Source organism: Nycticebus coucang, chromosome 18 (assembly GCF_027406575.1).
Source record: "Nycticebus coucang isolate mNycCou1 chromosome 18, mNycCou1.pri, whole genome shotgun sequence".
In the NCBI taxonomy this organism is placed as follows: domain Eukaryota; kingdom Metazoa; phylum Chordata; class Mammalia; order Primates; family Lorisidae; genus Nycticebus; species Nycticebus coucang.
This window is the reverse complement of record NC_069797.1, coordinates 32872785-32891124: the sequence shown is the minus strand read 5'-3', so window position 1 is coordinate 32891124 and position 18340 is coordinate 32872785. Positions and strand designations below refer to the sequence as shown.

The window sequence follows — 18340 nt, the reverse complement described above, 5'->3', positions numbered from 1 at the left end:
ATGTCCAGACAGGTTCACTCAACAGCTTACTAGCTACCGCCACTCTGATGCTGCAGACTACTCAATATCAGCACAGTCAAAACCAAATTACCTTCTTGTGTACTCACTCCCCTCTTCTCAGCAAATGACAACCCTATCTCTTCTGCCTCAGGCCAGACTCGGCCCCAGTAGAGTTGAAGGTAAGTGTGGGCGGCTAAGGCTCCAGCCACATACACCAGAGCTGGCATACAGCCCGGGCCTGCCAAACAACAATGACAACTACAACCAAAAAATAGCCAGGCGTTGTGGTGGGCGCCTGTAGTCCCAGCTGCTTGGGAGACTGAGGCAAGAGAATCGCTTAAGCCCAGGATTTTGGAGGTTGCTGTGAGCTGTGATGCCACGGGCAGGGAGGGAGGGAGGGAGGAAAGAAGGAATCTATTTAATGAGTAAATGAATCTTGATCCCCCCCCCCCCATCATTCTCCATGGCAGTCATTAAGTCCTGTCACTTTACCTCCTACTACATCGCTCTACTTATTAAATTGAGGCTGCTACCTCACCCCCGACCCCCAACCCCAACCCCAACCCCATCACAAGGCCTCGTAGGCCGGCCCTGCTCTGACTCCCCCTGTGCGTCGGAAGCTCCACGGCCCAACACTAGCAGGCGCTGATGCTTTCTACAGAAATGAAGTGAGAGAAGGGAGTCATAGGCGAATGCGATCACCGTCAGCAGCCGCCCGGGCTCAGGGTAAGACGCGGCCGGCGCACTTGCGCAACTGGCTTGCGCAATTCCGACATCCGGGATCCGCACGCCGCGCCCAAGCCCGGGCTGACGTCACTGAGCCCCCAGCCTGACGTGGCTGAGCCCCCAGCGCACGCGGCGCTCCCGGCAACCAATGGAAATAGTTTGTGCGGAGCCTTCTCCACGCGCTACACTCAGACGAGCCAATGGGCACACCCCACAGGGAGTCCCGCCCTTTGCCCGCACGCCCTGCCTCTTACCAGCCAATAGAAGAGGCCCACGTAACCTCACGGGGGCGGGGCGGCGGCAGAGGCGCGGGGACCCGGGACTGCGAGCACGCCCGGACTTCTTCCCACACTGGTGGGTCAGGCCCAACTTACTGAGGATGGGGGCTCCGGGTGCCAGGCGATGCGTGGAATTGCTGTTGGGCGTCTACTTCCTCACCCATATGCCCATCACCCTGTTCTTGGACCTGCAGGCGGTGCTGCCACGCGAACTCTACCCGGACGAGGTGAGGGGCGCCCTTTCTGTCCCGGCCCGCAATCGCGCCCTGGGATCCCTCAGGCTCTCCCCTCCCCCACCGCGCCCATCCAGAATTCTAGTTCTTTCCCCCCTTCCGTCCTTTGGCGTCTCCCTCGGGCTTTTCCTTTATCTAGACCCTCTCTCAAGTTGCAGGGCAAACGCTTTGTTCCCTTTTAAAGTTATTTCTTCCTTGGGTACGTTTAAGACTCCCACAATTCCACCTCTGATGAATTGTCAGTGTTGAGGGGAAGTAGCCAGTGTCTGAAATCACGTGTTGGATTTGTTTTCAAGTTGTGTTTTTTGGACGGCCTATAAAATACCAGTCTAATCCAAACAAAAAGTCCGAGTAGAATTAGACCTATCTAAAGGTTTAGCACTTTGGATGGCATTCACAGATCAGGATTCAGCGACTTCAAAAGCTTAGGGGTAAATTAACGAGTTTTCAAATCAGCACATTTAATACTAGGTTCAAGTAAGAAGGATCCCCTGAGGCGGAGGAAAGATGAAAAGCATCAATTCCTGGTTGTTGGAGAGCAGGAGAGATGGACCCCATAACCTTCTTCCATGCAATTCCATGCAGTTCTAAGTTCTGTTTCGCCAACTTTCTGTAGAACTGTGGGCAAGACTGATTTGTCAACTTAAAGATTTGATTTTGCCTCTGTTTCTCCTTAAATGCTTTTCCTCTGCAGAGCAAGGATTCTAACCTGAGGGTCATGAAGTCTCTTGGGTGTATGCAAAAATAGATTGTGGCTTGGTTTCCTGGAAGGAGACTCTCTGGCCTTTCCAGGGTCTCATCCTCCCAAAAAGTTTAGGAACCACTGCTTAGGAATGTTCCCATACTTTTAAGTCTCCTATTTATTTGCCTAGAACCAGGAATAACTGGGAAGACCTCCGAACTTTCCCTTGGGGAAATTGTATGCGGCATGTGGCAAGAACATTGGATTTCAATCTGGGGACTTGGTTCTTCCAAGAACTGGTTGCTGTCTTGGACAGTTTTGGGCTCTACGCTCCTAGAGCCTCAACTGTCAAGTAAGAGATTGAGTCAAATTATAAGTTCACATATACAAACAGTTTATTAATTTGCCATCGGTGCTATAATAAATTACCACAAATGTAGTGACTTAACACAAACTTGTACTTTTACAGTTCTGGAGGTCGGAAGTTTGAAATAAATCTTATGGGACTAAAATCAAAATGTCATCAGGGCTGGTGCCTTTCAGGCTGGCTTCTAGGGGAGAATCTGCTTCTTGCCTCTTCAAGTTACTGGTGACTATCAATGTCCCTTGGCTAGTGGCTGCTTCACTTCAGTCATCACATTACCACCTTCTCTTCTGTGGTCAGACCTCCTTATGCCTCACTTCCATAAGGACACTTGTAATACATTCAGGGCCCACCAGATAACCCAAGAAAATCTCCCCATCTTAACATCTTAACTTATTCACATCTGCAAAGTCCCTTTTGCCAAATAAAGGAGTCACAGGTTCTAGGGATTTGGACAGGAATATCTTTGGAGGGCAATTATTCAGCCAACCCCAGGACAGATGGTGCATGTTCTTTCTAAAGAGGTAATTGCCGCTCTGCTGGCCATTGGTTGCCCTGAAGAAAGGAGAATCTAGTACAGTATTGCCATATTGTGGTTTTTTAAACCTATGTAACAAAAAAACTTAGGCTGCCTGTTTACGATCTCTTTATGTTATGGGTACCCTTCATACTTGGTAATTAGCATGTAACTCCATACAGACCTTCCAGAAGTTGAGACAGAGGCTCACTCTGTCCCTCTGGGTACAGCGCTGTGGTGTCATAGCTCACAGCAACCTCAGTCTCTTGAGCTCAAGTTATCCTCTTGCCTCAGCCTCCCAAGTAGCTGGGACTATAGGCACCCACCACAACACCGGCTAGTTTTTCTGTTTTTTTTTGTTTTTTTTTTTGTTTGTTTGTTTTCTTTTTTTTTGTAGAGAGAGATAGTCTCACTTTATGGCCCTCCGTAGAGTGCCGTGGCCTCACACAGCTCACAGCAACCTCCAACTCCTGGGCTTAAGCGATTCTGTAGCCTCAGCCTCCCGAATAGCTGGGACTACAGGCGCCCGCCACAACGCCCAGCTATTTTTTGGTTGCAGTTTGGCCGGGGCCGGGTTTGAACCCGCCACCCTCAGTATATGGGGCCGGCGCCCCACCGACTGAGCCACAGGCACCGCCCAGTTTTTCTGTTTTTAATAAGAGACAGGATCTTGCTCTTGGTCAGGCTGATCTCAAACTCCGAGCTCAAGCAATCCACCCGCCTCGGCCTCCCAGAGTGCTAGGATATAGGCATGAGCCAGGCCAACCTTTGGCCTGATGTGCCACTCTCCCCCAAGTCCCTGTTCACCACTTGCACAATGAAAAGGTGCCCAGTATCATAAAGACCCCATCTAGCCTTATGGCAGGCTATACTCCCAGTTATTTGGGAGGCTGAGGCAAGAAGATCTCTTGAGCCCCAGAGTTTGAGACTGCTGTGAACTATGACGCTACAGCACTCTACCCAGGGTGACAGAATCTGATTCTGTCTCAAAAATAAAAAAAGGTAAAGACTCCCATTTAAATGTATAAATTTGATTTGGTAACTTTTTCTCAGCTTTGTTTTTCCAACGTTGACTACTGCAAAAGGCCCAAGGGCCAATGCAGGCAAGATCTGGCCAGAAACTGTGTCTGTATGTGTTTCTGTCTCATGATGTTTGAAGGCTTTAGCCCAGGGGCATCCTGGCTTGGAAGGCATATGTTTCTATTCTTACCTCTTGGCTGCTTTGAGGTAAGGAATGATGATTTTGTTGCTTCTCTATAGGGAAAATAACAATAAAAGCCTTGAGTCATTCTCAGATTTTCTTTGGAAAATGCCCAAACTTAACATCTGTTGTTTTTCCTCCCTGAATAGAAGGAATTTTTCCCTAGAACTAAAAAGCCTGTTTGAGATCACATAATGATTGGGCAAAATTTGCGAATTAAAATTTTGTCATAATTTGAACCAAATCAAACTTGGAAAGCTATTATGAAACAGTAAAATATAGTTTGGATTAGAACGCAGGAAGGAGAGGATGGGATGCATTCTATTATTTGCAGCTGGGTAACATCACGTCTGTTAATGTAAGGAAAGATAGGTGAGCATCTTATCTGTCAGCTTAGCCTATGCTGACACCACAGCACTATAGCCTAGGCAACGGAGACGGTGTCTCAAAAAATATATGTGTGTGTGTGTATATATATATATATAAAATCTCAAAAGCAAAAAGGATCTTAAAAAAAAATACAGCAACAACATTTAGTCCAAGTTGCTCATTTTACAGATGAGGAAATAAAGCCCTAGAGAAGGACAGTTACTTAACCTTTATGAATATTTTCACCACATTACTGTCCTGGAAAAGTGCGTAAGAGTAGGCAAAGTGTATTGCCATAAATTTATGTTTCAAAACAAGTATAAATTAATAATCGTTTGGTCAGTAAATTCAATAAATTAAAAATTGGTTATCTAGCCAGAGCCTTTCTGAAATATGCCAACAGAATGTTTGTTTCTGGATATTTGCTTAAAGCTTACGTGGAGTAGTGAGACCTCTATTTCACAATAGTGAGCCTTTATCTTTTGATTAAAGATTAACAGGAAAAATGTCCTTGGATTTTCCATTATAAGATAAGAAGTTGCCTGGAGTTGCCTTTATTCATCATAATTATTTGGCTTTGAAGCCATGTAGGCCACCTCCAGAAAGCTAAATGTGACAGACTTTCATTAGTCCACATACAGCTGAGAGCCCTAGGCTTTGGGCTCCTATAAAAGCACAAAAATGGGCAGCTTCAAACTCTGTCTTGGAGCCACATCAGCATGGAGCTCCATCTTTTTATTTGACAGGGTAATTACGAGGGTGGGGCGCACACTAAAACTGAGACTACTGCTAACTCTTGAGCTTTGCATTGCCTAGAAGATATGTGGTTTGTGGTTTGGGACAGAGTTTCTAGTAATTAACCCTACTGGTCTCCTAAATGAAAAAAAAGAAAAAAATTAGGGGAGATAAGAATGATAAAGAACTTATTTGTGATACTGGCATTAAAGTGTCCAAAATTTTATCTCCACAGAGATTAGATTTACCTCCCTTTCCACCACCACCACCTCTCCCCCACTCCCAAAAAGAAAGAGAAATTTCATTTCTTTTCTGTATTTGAGGGAATCTGGCCTTTGGTATATGGTGTATTTTATGAAAGGAACAATGTCAGGATGTTTTTCACATTTGTCTTTTCTTTAAAAAAAAAATGATGCTGTTGGCAGAGATGTTTGTTCATTTAGTGAACATCCTGAGAGCCTAATAGTGCTAGGTATTGTTGGTCTTGGCAGTGGGCAACACACCTGGGCATGTGCTGTCATGGAGATATGAACAAACGCTGGGTAGTACCAAGAAGAGTTGGGGAGAACTTCAGAGAAGGTAGCATTTCAATTAGGGCTAAGAAGTTTTTACTAAATGACCATTTCTAGTAAGCTGGGTGTGTCATCTGCTGCCAAGGGGGCTGATAATGACAGACTCATCCAGTGTATCTTCAAATGAGTTGGAGCTGAGCCTGTCCAGGCCAGGTAACTGTGATTCTTCACCATCATTTTCTGTTTTTAGCTGAGAAACCTCCTGAAGTGGTATGCCACGGAATTCAAAGACCCTCTGCTGCAGGATCCCCCCGTGTGGTTTAAGTCCTTCTTGTTCTGCGAGCTCATTTTTCAGCTGCCTTTCTTTCCCATTGCAGCATATGCCTTCTTCAAAGGTTGGTAAATGGTGGGAAGATGGTTATCTTTGCTCAGAAATCAGGACCAGAAATCTTTTGGTACAGTATTTCCAAAGGAGAGGGGAGTGGTCCTATAGTTTGTATGAGGGTGCCCTAGGATCTGAAATGTGGCTAGGACTGTCTGTGGTCAGCTGGGCTGCATGGCTGCTCAGTTATCTGGAAATCTCTCTTACACCGTGAAATGTGAGGCCACTTTAAGAATGTGTTCCCTTTTTTTCTCCCCCAGAATTAATTTTTCATTGGCTTTTATTTTTCTGCTTTGGATAATATCATACTGACTTATAAGCAGTACCATCCAGCTAATCCCTAAAGGGCTTAACTTCCCATTTATAAATTATTCTTTTAGTCTTCTCATATAATTAATGCTTTTATAAAGAAGGTGGCCATATCCATGTACTTGGAACCTAACTTAGCACAGCTGAAAATGCTTATTTCCCACTGGAGTTCCCCAGAGTTCCGGGATCCACCACTTGATCTTTTCATCATTATGTAATTACTTCACAAACAGATGTATGGGGCAGGGATTTCCCCTCCCCTTGCATGTTGGGCCAAACAGGTCTAACTGGTAATGGCAGTTTTGCTGCCCTAGAGTTTTTCTGAGTTATAATCCAGCCCCTACCTTTCGTTCTTTGGCAGTCAGTTAGCTGGGGTCCCAGCTATAACCTAAGTTTGCACATTAAGCAGTGTAGATTCCAATTTTCCATTTACCCTGGATCCACTTGGTGAAGGGGACAGAATGATTTGACTGAGGGGAGGGGACGGGCAGAGACAGGGTAGAGAATATCATGGACATCCTTGGAGTCATGAGCAGATCTCTAACCTTTACCTTTCTGTTTTCCTCCTCACTTCTTTAGGAAGCTGCAAGTGGATCCGAACCCCCGCAATCATCTACTCTGTTCACACCATGACAACTTTAGTTCCAATTCTCTTCACACTTTTATTTGAGAATTTCTCCAAAGCCAGTGGTTTCAAAGGACCTGAGACTTTGCATGAACGATTAACCCTTGTAACTGTCTATGTCCCTTACCTACTCATCCCTTTCATACTTCTGCTTTTCATGTTGCGGAGCCCCTACTACAAGTATGAAAAAAGAAAAAAGAAGTGAAGAAAACAACCATTTGCCCAGTGGAGACAAGCCCATGGGCAGTTGCCTACTGGACTCAGTACAAGGAAACCTGCTCCAAACCCATGTCTTCAGCAGCATTTGAAACATACAGGCAGCAATACACAAAAGCAAGACAGTGGCAGAAGCCACATCAACCCTTACCCCTCAAGGGCACTGGGATGAAAAGACTGATGAGCTGGGGGTGGGCAGAAGGTGTGGGCTAGGTTTTAGGGAAGTGGCGCCAAATACCTCACTGTGTGCCTCCGTTCCACTGTAGGATTGCTAAAACCAGGACCAGGCCAGAAACTGGCCTACTTGAAAGTTCTTGAGTCATTTGACCCTCAACACTTTTGGCTAAACCCTGGACTCATGATTCTCTGTAGACTATCACCAATCAGTAAAATGAACAGGAGAAGGTTGAGGTCATTTTAAAATTTGAAGTTATATCACTTTAATGTTAATTAAAAATTCCATCATGTTTTCTTAGCCCTACCTTTACCCCTGTGGGGGAAAAAAACTATGCAAAAAAGGTTTTAAACTGTTCTCCTGAAGGTTCAGTCCTAGCATGATTTTCAGTCAGAAATGGTTAAACCAGAAAGTATTTCTGCTTCTGTCTTAAAACAGATCATCCTAGAAGAAGAGAGTTTTTTTTTTTAAGTCATCCTGTATCTAAATCTTAAGTCTTATTTTAGAGACATGTTTTGCTCTGAACATTTCAAGCCTGATCCTTACTGGATAACTTCATCTGACTATTGTTCATCTTGTTCTCAGGAGAAAGGACGTGGGGTGACAGCTGGGTGTGACATACCCACTGTATGTATATCTTCACATTCGTGCTTTGTATTCCATTAGCTTTCTCTAAATCTGCACTCAAGACCAACACAAAAGATGGCAGACAACAGGTCCCAGTCAGTTCCCTGCTTTTGCCCGATTTGCTCACAGGCCGTATTGGTCTTATTGTTGGTGGTATCATCTGACTTGTGTGTGTCTGATCTAAATAAAAGCTGCTGACCACTGCCTGGTTTTCTTTGTGGACAGGACGGTAAAGAATTCAGGCTTCTTTCACAAGGGGTTAAACATACTTGAAGGAAAAAAGGTAGAACCATTTGGAAAACAGTTTATTGCTTTTTCTTCCAAAGCTTTGTTAATTTACAAAAAAAAGGATCAAAGCTTACAGACTGCTTAGTTCAGACTAAGAATGCAAGAAGTAAGACCCTACTATGTGGCCACTGGTGGCAGCTGTGCACTGACGCTTACAGTGAGCCCCCCGCCTTGCAGTGCTGCCTTCAGAGGGCTGCGCTCCTCACACACTGACGTACTTAGATTGTTAGTCAAGTCGCTGGAATGGTACAGAAGTTTTTTGGTTTGGGCCTTTTTTGCCTTCCTACTATAAAAGTGAAATTTTCAGTTCATTTCTGAAAAATAAATTGGTCAATAAATTCATTTTGTTCTGCTTCTACTTTACACAAAGCTTCATATTCAACCCGATACCTGAAAAACAAAATTGTTAGAAGCCCTGAAAAAGGATGAAATAAACTAGAGTCTTAATTCTAGAGAAGAAAATAGAGGTTTAAATGATTTCAAGAAATGGTGTGAGTTCAGAATGAAGAAAAGAGAAGATTGTGAGAGGCAAAGCCCTACCCAGGGCACCCATTAGAAACCTCCAGCCCTAGGAAAGTTGTCTTTCAGAGAGCCAGCCAACCTTGTGGACCCTCCCTACCTCAGCCTTCATGCTTAAGCTACTATTAAAGGTTGGTTGAAGGAAGGAACATTTAAAAGGAGGAGATTTTCTATTTCCTTTCCTTCAAATGTACTTTTATTTTAAAAATCTTCAAGATGACAAGTGAGATGCTAATCCTGGGAAAACGAATAAGAATGAGAAGTGATTTTAGAAGGAAAAGTAGAATTTCTTTTTTTTTGTAGAGACAGAGTCTCACTGTACCGCCCTTGGTAGAGTGCCATGGCGTCACACGGCTCACAGCAACCTCTAACTCTTGGGCTTATGCGATTCTCTTGCCTCAGCCTCCCGAGTAGCTGGGACTACAGGCGCCCGCCACAGCGCCCGGCTATTTTTGTTGCAGTTTGGCCGGGGCTGGGTTTGAACCCGCCACCCTCAGCATATGGGGCCGATGCCCTACTCACTGAGCCACAGGCGCGGCCCAGGAAAAGTAGAATTTCAATTGAGTAAAGAACTTTGTTTTCATCAAGACTTCTTACCTTTCCAGCTGCATCTTCTTTTCTGCTATTAGTGCTTGAAGTTGCTGTTGTTGGGCTTCTCTCTGCTTCGCTATAGATTTGAGCAGGTTCCGAGCACCAATGGCCTAGGAAACAGGATAGCTAAAGGAGGTCAAGGCTTCATTAAAAACATCCACAGCATTAAGTCTTGAAAGTAGGAAGGTGTTGTTTGGGAGCTAGATTGCTGCACAGAGCAGAAAATAATGTGGAGCCTTCTGGGCGGTGCCTGTGGCTCAAGAGAGTAGGGTGCTGGCCCCATATGCCAGAGGTGGCAGGTTCAAACCCAGCCCTGGCCAAAAACTGCAAAAAAAAAGAATGTGGAGCCCCAAAGCTTTGAGGGTAAGATTAATCTACTGACCCCAAAATGCCTGATATGAATATGACAGAGTCTGGGAGTAGTCCCAGAGCTAGGCACACAGGTACTCAGTGACTCATCTGGTGATACCATTTGCTTTGTGCTCTTCACCAAGTCATCTATGCAAACCTTCAATTCTTCATTTATAAGACAAGGATAAAACCATCTATCTCAGTGCTAATGTGAAAAAGTTATTAAAATCTTGTTTTAATTAAATAAAAGAACCCAGCTACCCACCCACCTCACAAAACAAGAGGACAGAAAGATGAGAGGCCAGCGAACCATAGTCTCAGGCTAAAATACAGAGAACATGCTGCTCTTACCTTCATCTTCTCATTTTCTGCTGCTTTTGCAAGTTGGTCAACAAGCTCAATTAAACCACCGACTATTTTCTGAAACTGGCCAATTTCTTTTAGGGAGAAAAAAATAAGATGTTTTATTTTCTCAGCATCAGCACTCCCTAAGGAAATGAGAATGCAGAGCTAACTGCCCCCTTCTGATTTGTGTCAAAAAAGTTGGGTGAGGACAGGCACAGTGGCTCACACCTATAATCCTAGTATTCTGGGAGGCAAAGGAGGATGCACTGTTTGAGCCCATGATTTTGAGACCTGCATGAGCAAGAACAAGACCCCGTAAACCAGTCAGACACTGTGGCAGATGCCTGTAGTCCCAGCTACTTGGGAAGCTGAGACAAGAGGATCGCTTAAGCCCAAAAGTTTGAGGTTGCTGTGAGCTATGATACCACTGCATGCTACCGAGGGCAAGAAAGTGAGACTCTGTCTCAAAACAAATAAACAAACAGACCAGGTGCAGTGGCTCATACCTGTAATCCTAGCACTCTGGGAGGCCAAGGCAGGTGGATTGCTTGAGCTCACGAGTTCAAGACCAGCCTGAGCAAAAGCAAGACCCCATCTCTACTAAAAACTAGCAAAACTGAGGCAAGAGGATCACTTAAGCCCAAGTGTAGGAGGTTGCTGTGAGTTACGATGACACCATGGCACTCTACCCAGGGCGACAGCTTGAGATGCTGTCTCAAAAAAACGAGAAGAAAAAGAAAAAATAGTTTGGTGTCATGTCAGGGCTCTACGGGTGACACCTGTGGTCCCAGGTACTGAGGAGGCTAAGGCAAGAGGATTGCTTGAGCCCACAAGTTTCAGGCTGCAGTGAGCTGTGATGACACCACTGCATTCCAGCCTGGGCAACAGAGTAAGACCTCATCACCGAACGAGCCAAGACAAAATACTGTTTGGTACCTGCTGGCCTAAGTCTCCTACCCTCTGTTTGAACCTAGAGTAGTGTCCAGCTGGACCAAGGCACACCTGGGCCTTGCATCCCCACTGACTTAGCCAACTGCTGCTACTTCAGGCTATGAAGGCACCGGGCCCTTAGTAGGTCCATTTGGCATAGGGGCCCAGGAGTGAGAAGAAGAGCAGCTGTTCACAAAAGGACCACCTTGGGGCATGAGTGTGGCTGCTGGACTAGCTACAGATCCAACACAAATCTCACTTAATGATGGAGGTGAGGACTCCCCATCAGTAATCACAGTGAATAAAGAGCTCACAGAATTTAAGTGCTTACTCTCCCATTCACTTTTTTCAGTATCCTCAACGTGATAGAACCCCATTTTACTGACGGGAAAGGCCAAAGAGGTGGCACAGCATGTACACAGCAATCACAGAAAACTGGAGACAGAACCCTTGCTGCTTTTTACCAGTCAAGCTCTCTCCAAAGCCTACAGAGGCCCCAGAAGGCTCAGAAATGCCTTGATCTGGCTAGATCTGGCTCTGTACCCACTGGCACTGTCTTGGCTACTGAGACAGGAGGAGGCTTCCTAGAGATTTCTAGCAATAGATGACTTCATTAAGTCTTTTGAGCTGCCTCTAGAAACTTTAGTTCTCACCTCTAACTCCAAATGGAGAATCTATCACTGAGAAGACTGTTTCTCATAATTCTACTTCCTATCCCCAAGCCATGGTTCCACACCTATGAAGTTTAAGATTTCTGATGGACGTATTAATGTACACAGCTATGATTTTAAAAAAAAAAGATTTCTGATGGAAAAAAATCAAAGATGGAATATGTAAAAACACCACCACTACCCCTAAGTCCCAGTGTTTGGTTTGACTCTGCGTACGACTAAGTGACAATATAATAAGGGTCAGGCAGACAAAGTGGATGACACACACAGGCATTCATAGAGGCCAGGCTCAACCTGCAGGGATCCAGCAGCTCCATTCTGGCAGTTGCAATTGGGTGAGGGTGGGGTACAGCTGGAACGGTGGCTGCCTGAGTGATACTCACTGTCCACAAAGTCCTTGCACTCTTCCTTGAGCTCTATCGTCTGCTGGGTAACCTCTGGATCCAATACCCGAAGCTTGTTCAGCTCATCAAAATGCAGCCCTGCTTCACCCAGGATGTCCTTGGCCATAGCTGAAAAGAAACCAGCCCCAATCCCTTATCCCTTTGCAGCCACCCAAGGTAACACCTTCATCCATTCCTGCCCCAATACTGCCCCTGGACACCAGTCCCCAAACCCCGACATTCCAAGCTCCCCTTCCCTCTGCCTCCACCTCTCTGAGCCTCACCTGTTTCCCTTGCGTTCACTAGAGAAGTTCTGCTCTGAAGGGGTGACAGTGGCAGTCAGGAGGAGGTGTGTCATAGGAGCAAGGGTCAGGAAAGAATAAAGTCCAGCTGCTTGTCACAGGCATCGTTCATTCAACATACATTTCTTGAGTGCCTACTACATGCCAACACTGCTAGATGCTGAGGGTACAAAGACGAATGCAACATGGTGCCCGCCCTGGAGGAGACCATGGAGGAAGACACATATGTAAACTGAAAAATTATGTTGTGTTAAGTGCTTGTTCAGAAATATCACTAAACAGCTAGCAGAGGATGGAACAGTTAACTTGGGCTGAGAGAGTGAAATCTGAACTAAGTTGTGAGCCATAAGCATGTTTATATATCCTATTACATACCCAAAAAGACATGAAAGGCTTTTTTTTAATTTTTTTGAGACAGGGTCTCTTACTCTGTCACCCCAGCTAGAGTGCAGTGGCATCATCACAGCTCACTGCAACCTCAAACTCCTGGGCTCAAGTGATCATCCTGCCTCAGCCTCCTGAATAGCTAAGACTACAAGTGTGCACTACCATGCCTGGCTAATTTTTCTATTTTTAGTAGAGACAGGGTCTTGCTCTTGCTCAGGCTGGTCTTAAACTCCTGAGCTCAGGCAATCTCCCCACATTGGTCTCCCAGAAAGTTAGGAGTGAGCCACCACACTCAGCCAAAAAGGATTTTCAAACTCATGTACTAGAACAACATGGAAAGTGAGAAATCTGAGTGAATTAAAAATGAAGGCTAAACACAGAAGCCAAGAGTAAGAACATTACCCAAAATGTACACTTGTCTGAATTGGGAATTGAAATTGGGTCAGTCCCTCACTGACAAAAAACACAGAAAGGTATAAAGTATCATCAAGAATGTACAAAGTAAGAAGCCACAGAAATCATTCCGGTAGAGAAAGCAGCACAGACAAAGGCCTGGAGTCACTGAAAGGGCCTATCCTGACTAAAGAAGGAAAGGAAAGAAGATGGGCTGGAGCCAGATCAGGAAGACCCTGTGGACCAAGCTAAGGAGTTTAGATTTTTTCCATTCTGTAAGCAAAAGAGAACCAAAAGTTCTCTGGCTCCAGGCCACCCTGCACTCCTGGTCCAAAGGACGCCTCACTTCCTAGATGGAAATACCAAAAATACCCTCATTCTGAAAAAAGAACATAACAAAGAATTAAAAACAGAATTCGTGGCCAGGTGCAGTGGCCTGTAATCCTTTCGCACTAGGAGACTGAGGCAAGAAGATCATGTGAGGTCATGACTTCGAGACCAGCTCGAGCAAGAACACCTTGTCTCTACAAAAAAATAGAAAAATTAGCCAAGTGTGGTGGCATGCACTTGTAGTCCCAGCTACTTGGGAAGGTGAATCAAGAGAACTGCTTGAGCCCAGGAGTTTGACATATGGTGAGCTATGATCAGGCCACTGCAACAGAGTGAGACCCTGTCTCTTTAGAAAAAAAAAAAAGAGGGGGGGGGCCAGGAGCACCTATGGCTCAGTGGGTAGGGCACCAGCCCCATATACCAAGGGTGGCGGGTTCGAACCCAGCCCTGGCCAGCTAAAACAGCAGTGGCAACTGCAACAAAAAATAGCCGGGGTTATGGCGGGCGCCTGTAGTCCCAGCTACTTGAGAGGCTGAGGCAAGAGAATCACTTAAGCTCAAGAGCTGGAAGTTGCTGTGAGCTGTAACACCATGGCACTCTACCAAGGGCAACAAAATGAGACTCTTGTTTCCAAAAAAAAAAAAAAAAAGAAAGAAGGGGGAGGCAATGCTAGTTAGGATTAGCCATTGGCTACTATGCTAATTCTAAACCCCAAGTATTCCAAAGGCTACCATCACCTTGCCTTGCATCAGCCTCTTCCTTGTCCTATCTCTCCCAACCTCACCTGTTTCCCTTCCGGCTTACTTTGAAAAGTTTGGTTGTTTTTGTTTTTGTTTTTTTCCTTCTTGAGACCTTGGGACAGAGTCTTATTTAGTTGCCCTGGGTAGAGTGCCATGGCATCATAGCTCACAGCAACCTCAAAGTCTTGAGCTCAAGTGATCCCCTTGCCTCAGCCTCCTGAGTAGCTGAAACTACAGGCATGTGCCACCACACTCAGCGGGAAGTTCAGTTCTAAATTCTACAGCAGGTGAGCCACAAGAGGAGGAATGGTTGAAAAGAATTAAGTCTCACTGTTAACAGAACTTTTCTTCTTTTGTTGAGACACAGTCTCACTCTGTCATCCTGGGTACAGTACTATGGCATCACAGCTCAAAGCAACCCCAAACTCTGTGGCTCAAGTGATCCCCTTGCCTCAGCCTTCCAAGTAGCTGAGACTACAAGTGCCACCACAACATCCAACTAGTTTTTTTGTTGTTGTAGTTGTCATTGTTGTTTGGCAGGCCGGGGCTGGATTAGAACCTGCCAGCCCTGGTGTACGTGGCCAGCACCCTAGTCACTGAGCTATAAGCCCTGAGCTCCCGACTAGTTTTTCTATCTTTAGAAAGAGATGGGATTGGGCAGCGCCTGTGGCTCAAGTGGTAGGGCGCCGGTCCCATATGCCGGAGGTGGCGGGTTCAAACCCAGCCCCGGCCAAAAACCAAAAAAAAAAAAAAAGAAAGAGATGGGGTTGGCTCAGCACCTGTAGCTCAGCGGTTAGGGTGCTGAGCTGGCGGGTTTGAACCCGGCTTCTGCCTGCTAAACAACAATAACAAATACAACAAAAAAATAGCTGGGCATTGTGGTGGGCGCCTATAGTCCCAGCTACTTGGGAGGCTGAGGCAAGAGAATCACGTAAGCCCAAGAGTTTGAGGTTGCTGTGAGCTGTGACACCATAGCACTCTACCAAGGGTGACATAGTGGGACTCTGTCTCAGGAAAAAAAAAAGAAAGAAGAGATGGGGTCTTGCTCTTGTTCACGCTGGTCCCAAATTCCTGAGCTCAGGCAATCTATCCACCTTGGCTCCCTCAGAGTGTTAAGATTACAGGCATGAGCCACTGAGCCCAGCCTATTACCAGAACTTCTAAATTTCAAGAGGACCAGAAATGCAATACCGAAATGTTGGTATCTAATTCAAAATTTATTATTTTTGAGACAAAGTCTCACTTTGTTGCCCCTGGTAGAGTGCTGTGGTGTCATAGCTTACAGCGACCTCAGACTGTTGGGCTCAAGTAATTATCTTGTCTCAGCCTCCCAAGTAGCTGTGACTACGGGTGCCCACCACAACACCTGGCTATTTTTGGAGATGGGGGACTCGCGCTGGCTCAGGCTGGTCTTGAACTTGTGAGCTCAGGCGATGTGCCTGCCTTGGCATCCCAGAGTGCTGGGATTATAGGCACGAGCCACCATACCCAACCTAATTCAAAAGTTTATTTACTTATTTATTTTGAGACAGAGCCTCAAGCTGTCGCCACGGGTAGAGTGCTGTAGCATCACCGCTCACAGCAACCTCCAACTCCTGGGCTCAAGTGATTCTCTTGCCTCAGCCTCCCAAGTAGCTGGGACTACAGACGCCTGCCACAATGCCCAACCATTTTTTGGTTGTAGCTGACATTATTATTTGGCAGGCCCAGGTTGGATTCAAACCTGCCAGCTCTGGTGTATGTGGCTAGCGCCTTAGCTGCTTGAGCTACAGGCACAGAACCAAATCCAAAAATTTAAAGGGGGAAAAAAACCACATCCAACACTGTACGTGCCAACTAATGCACATCTATGGGCCATCTGGCTTTGGCCTCCCTGGAAGCCACTGAAGTAAGCTAACATCTTCCTTTTGAATGAAACATTTTAATCACCCTCAGCTTCCTTGTTTGTTTGGTTTTCTTTTGTTCAGACAAAGTCTCACTCTGTTGCCCAGGCTGGAGTGCAGTGGTACAATTGTAGCTCAGTGTAGCCTCGAAGTCCTGGACTCAAGAGATCCTCACAAGGGCTTTGTAAAATGATCTGTCTTCTTGGGCTGGGCACAGTGGCTCATGCCTATAATCCTAGCATTCTGGGAGGTCAAAGTGCTTGAGTTCAGAGTCTGAGACCAGCCTGAGCAAGAGCAAGACCCTGTCTCCATAAAAAAATAGAAAACTTAGCCAAGTGTGGTGGCACATGCCTAAAGTCCCAGCTACTCAGGAGCATGAGGCAAGATCACTTGAGCCCAGGAGTTTGAGGTTGCAGTAAGCTATGATGATGCCACTGACTTCTAGCCTGAGTGATAAAGTGAGACCCTGTTTCAAAAAAAACAAAAACAACTACCTTCCTGCTGGTTCTAGGGTTCTAATTACACATGTGCATATTTAACAATTACCAGGAAATTAATCAGACCAGCCGCTACAGAAAAATCCAATAACATGAGGAAGCAAAGATCTGCTTCAACTTCCACTCCGTTCCCTGAGCATGCGTTTATTCAGAAAGTTCTACCGAGTCCCTACTCTGGGGACAGGGTAGTGAAGAAAATGAGCACAAATTGTGACAATAGTATATAAAGAAAAGCACATAGTGCTACCTGAAGTGCAGCAAGAGAACACAATTCATGAGAGGGGGCAGGAAACATCAACAAAGGCCTTTTGAAAAAGTGACACATACCTAAAGGATGTCCAAGTTTTTCAAGTGAAGGAGGAAGTGCGGCACTCTGGGGCAGAAGGAAAAGCGTATGTAAAGATCCTGAGACAATTAAGAAATGTGATACATTACAAGAATAGAAAGGCTAGTGTAATTCAAACAGTGAGAAAGAGGGAGAATGGAACAGATAGGGAGGCGAGAGCTGGACTGTAGAGGGCTCTGAAACCTGCAGCAATGAGCTTGAATTTTATCATAAGAATAATGAGCAGCCAGTGAATTCTCAGCATTGAGAATATAATATTATAATAATAATATAATAATAATAATATAATATTATGTCATATTATATGACATAATATGATAATATTATGTCATATGATATCATATGACATATCATATGTCATATGATATTATGTCACATCTAATGACATAATTAGATTTAGAAAGCTCACTTTGGCCTAGCCTTGAGAACTGATTGAAAAGAACAAAAGGACAGGGCAACACCTACTACTTTGTTCATCACTGTAACCCTAGCACCTAGCACAGTGCCGGCACACATCTATAACTCAGTAAATGTTTGTGGAATGAATGTGTAAACAGGAGGCTATTACAGCAACCAAAGTTTGCAGCTATAGACAAGTGTTCAGAGTTGAGACGTTTTATAAGTCGATTTGATAGGATTTAGTAATAAATAGATGGAATGAGGGGGTTGGGGATGAGTGAAAGAGGCATGATTACCATGAATCTTGCTTGAGCCAACTGTCTGATTGGAGGGGATAGTTTAATGAGATAGATAAGATGGAAGAAGGGATGTAAGGAAAGGATTGATAGTTAATAATAGATTCTCTACCAACTCCCACCACATGCGTTGTCTGAGTATCTGAACAACACACAGCACGAGAGGTGGGACTGAACTCCCTGAGGATGAAGATGACATGCCCTCTGCTAGGCACTGATACGAGCGGGCTCCATCCTGCAGAGGGAAGGGACACTGGGCAGGAAGTTAGGAAGGCCTGGGTAATGAGGCTGGTTCTGCCTTTACTATCCCAATTCCTTGAACTTATCCGAGCAGCAGTCTTCACATACTATCGTTGCAAGCATCAACACGTCAAACTCCCGACCTAAAGTGGGTGCAAAAGCGCTCCGCTAAGAGCGAGCGGAAATTCCCACGTCTCTTTCGCCCCGGGACTGCCTTTCCCCAGGGCGTGGGTCTATCAGGTTCTGCCCCGGGTCCAGCCGCGACCCCCGACCCGAAGTCACAGCCTACCTGCCCGGTCCAGTAGCGGTGACACGCTGCGGCCCAGGCTGATGTGAGCAAGAGCTCTCTCCGGTCAGAAACAGCCGGTGCCTGGCCAGACAGCACCGGCCGCTGCCACGGCTACACAACCTGCCTACCCATAACGTCACCACGACACCGGAAGCACTAACATTTCACAGAGCCTGCTGGGAAACAGAGGCCCCAAGAAAAGGGACGGC

At 45.6% G+C, this 18340-nt stretch overlaps 2 protein-coding genes across 7 annotated transcripts; one reads left to right on the top strand and one right to left on the bottom strand.

Annotated features, from left to right (window-relative positions):
• The first annotated feature begins 1022 nt into the window (after positions 1–1022).
• TMEM97 (transmembrane protein 97) lies at positions 1023–8581 on the top strand. Its single transcript, XM_053569294.1, has 3 exons — positions 1023–1231; positions 5868–6012; positions 6888–8581. Exons 1-3 carry the CDS (start codon positions 1106–1108, stop codon positions 7136–7138), a joined length of 522 nt encoding a protein of 173 aa, XP_053425269.1. The 5' UTR covers positions 1023–1105; the 3' UTR covers positions 7139–8581.
• IFT20 (intraflagellar transport 20) lies at positions 8248–18271 on the bottom strand. 6 transcript variants are annotated; one of them, XM_053569298.1, is made up of 8 exons: positions 18132–18259; positions 17951–17985; positions 16889–16934; positions 12314–12528; positions 12030–12158; positions 10052–10137; positions 9356–9459; positions 8248–8629 (listed from the first exon to the last, which is right to left on the bottom strand). In XM_053569298.1, the coding sequence occupies exons 5-8, from the start codon at positions 12154–12156 to the stop codon at positions 8548–8550; spliced, it is 399 nt and encodes a 132-aa protein (XP_053425273.1). In that variant the 5' UTR covers positions 12157–12158; positions 12314–12528; positions 16889–16934; positions 17951–17985; positions 18132–18259; the 3' UTR covers positions 8248–8547. The 6 variants fall into 6 exon arrangements, with proteins under 6 accessions (XP_053425273.1, XP_053425271.1, XP_053425275.1 ...); XM_053569296.1 differs by lacking the exon at positions 17951–17985 and having other exon boundaries at positions 18132–18262; XM_053569300.1 differs by lacking the exons at positions 16889–16934; positions 17951–17985 and having other exon boundaries at positions 9356–9475; positions 18132–18271.
• Positions 18272–18340: the final 69 nt, after the last annotated feature.

Coding starts and splice junctions, on each gene's coding strand:
- IFT20 (XM_053569299.1), bottom strand. CDS start 12,156: ATGGCCAAGGACATCCTGGGTGAAGCAGGGCTGCATTTTGATGAGCTG. Junction 9,460..10,051: donor CAGAAAATGAGAAGATGAAG/GTAAGAGCAGCA, acceptor CCTGTTTCCTAG/GCCATTGGTGCTCGGAACCT. Junction 8,630..9,355: donor AAGAAGATGCAGCTGGAAAG/GTAAGAAGTCTT, acceptor TTTGTTTTTCAG/GTATCGGGTTGAATATGAAG.
- TMEM97 (XM_053569294.1), top strand. CDS start 1,106: ATGGGGGCTCCGGGTGCCAGGCGATGCGTGGAATTGCTGTTGGGCGTC. Junction 1,232..5,867: donor GCGAACTCTACCCGGACGAG/GTGAGGGGCGCC, acceptor TTCTGTTTTTAG/CTGAGAAACCTCCTGAAGTG. Junction 6,013..6,887: donor AGCATATGCCTTCTTCAAAG/GTTGGTAAATGG, acceptor TCACTTCTTTAG/GAAGCTGCAAGTGGATCCGA.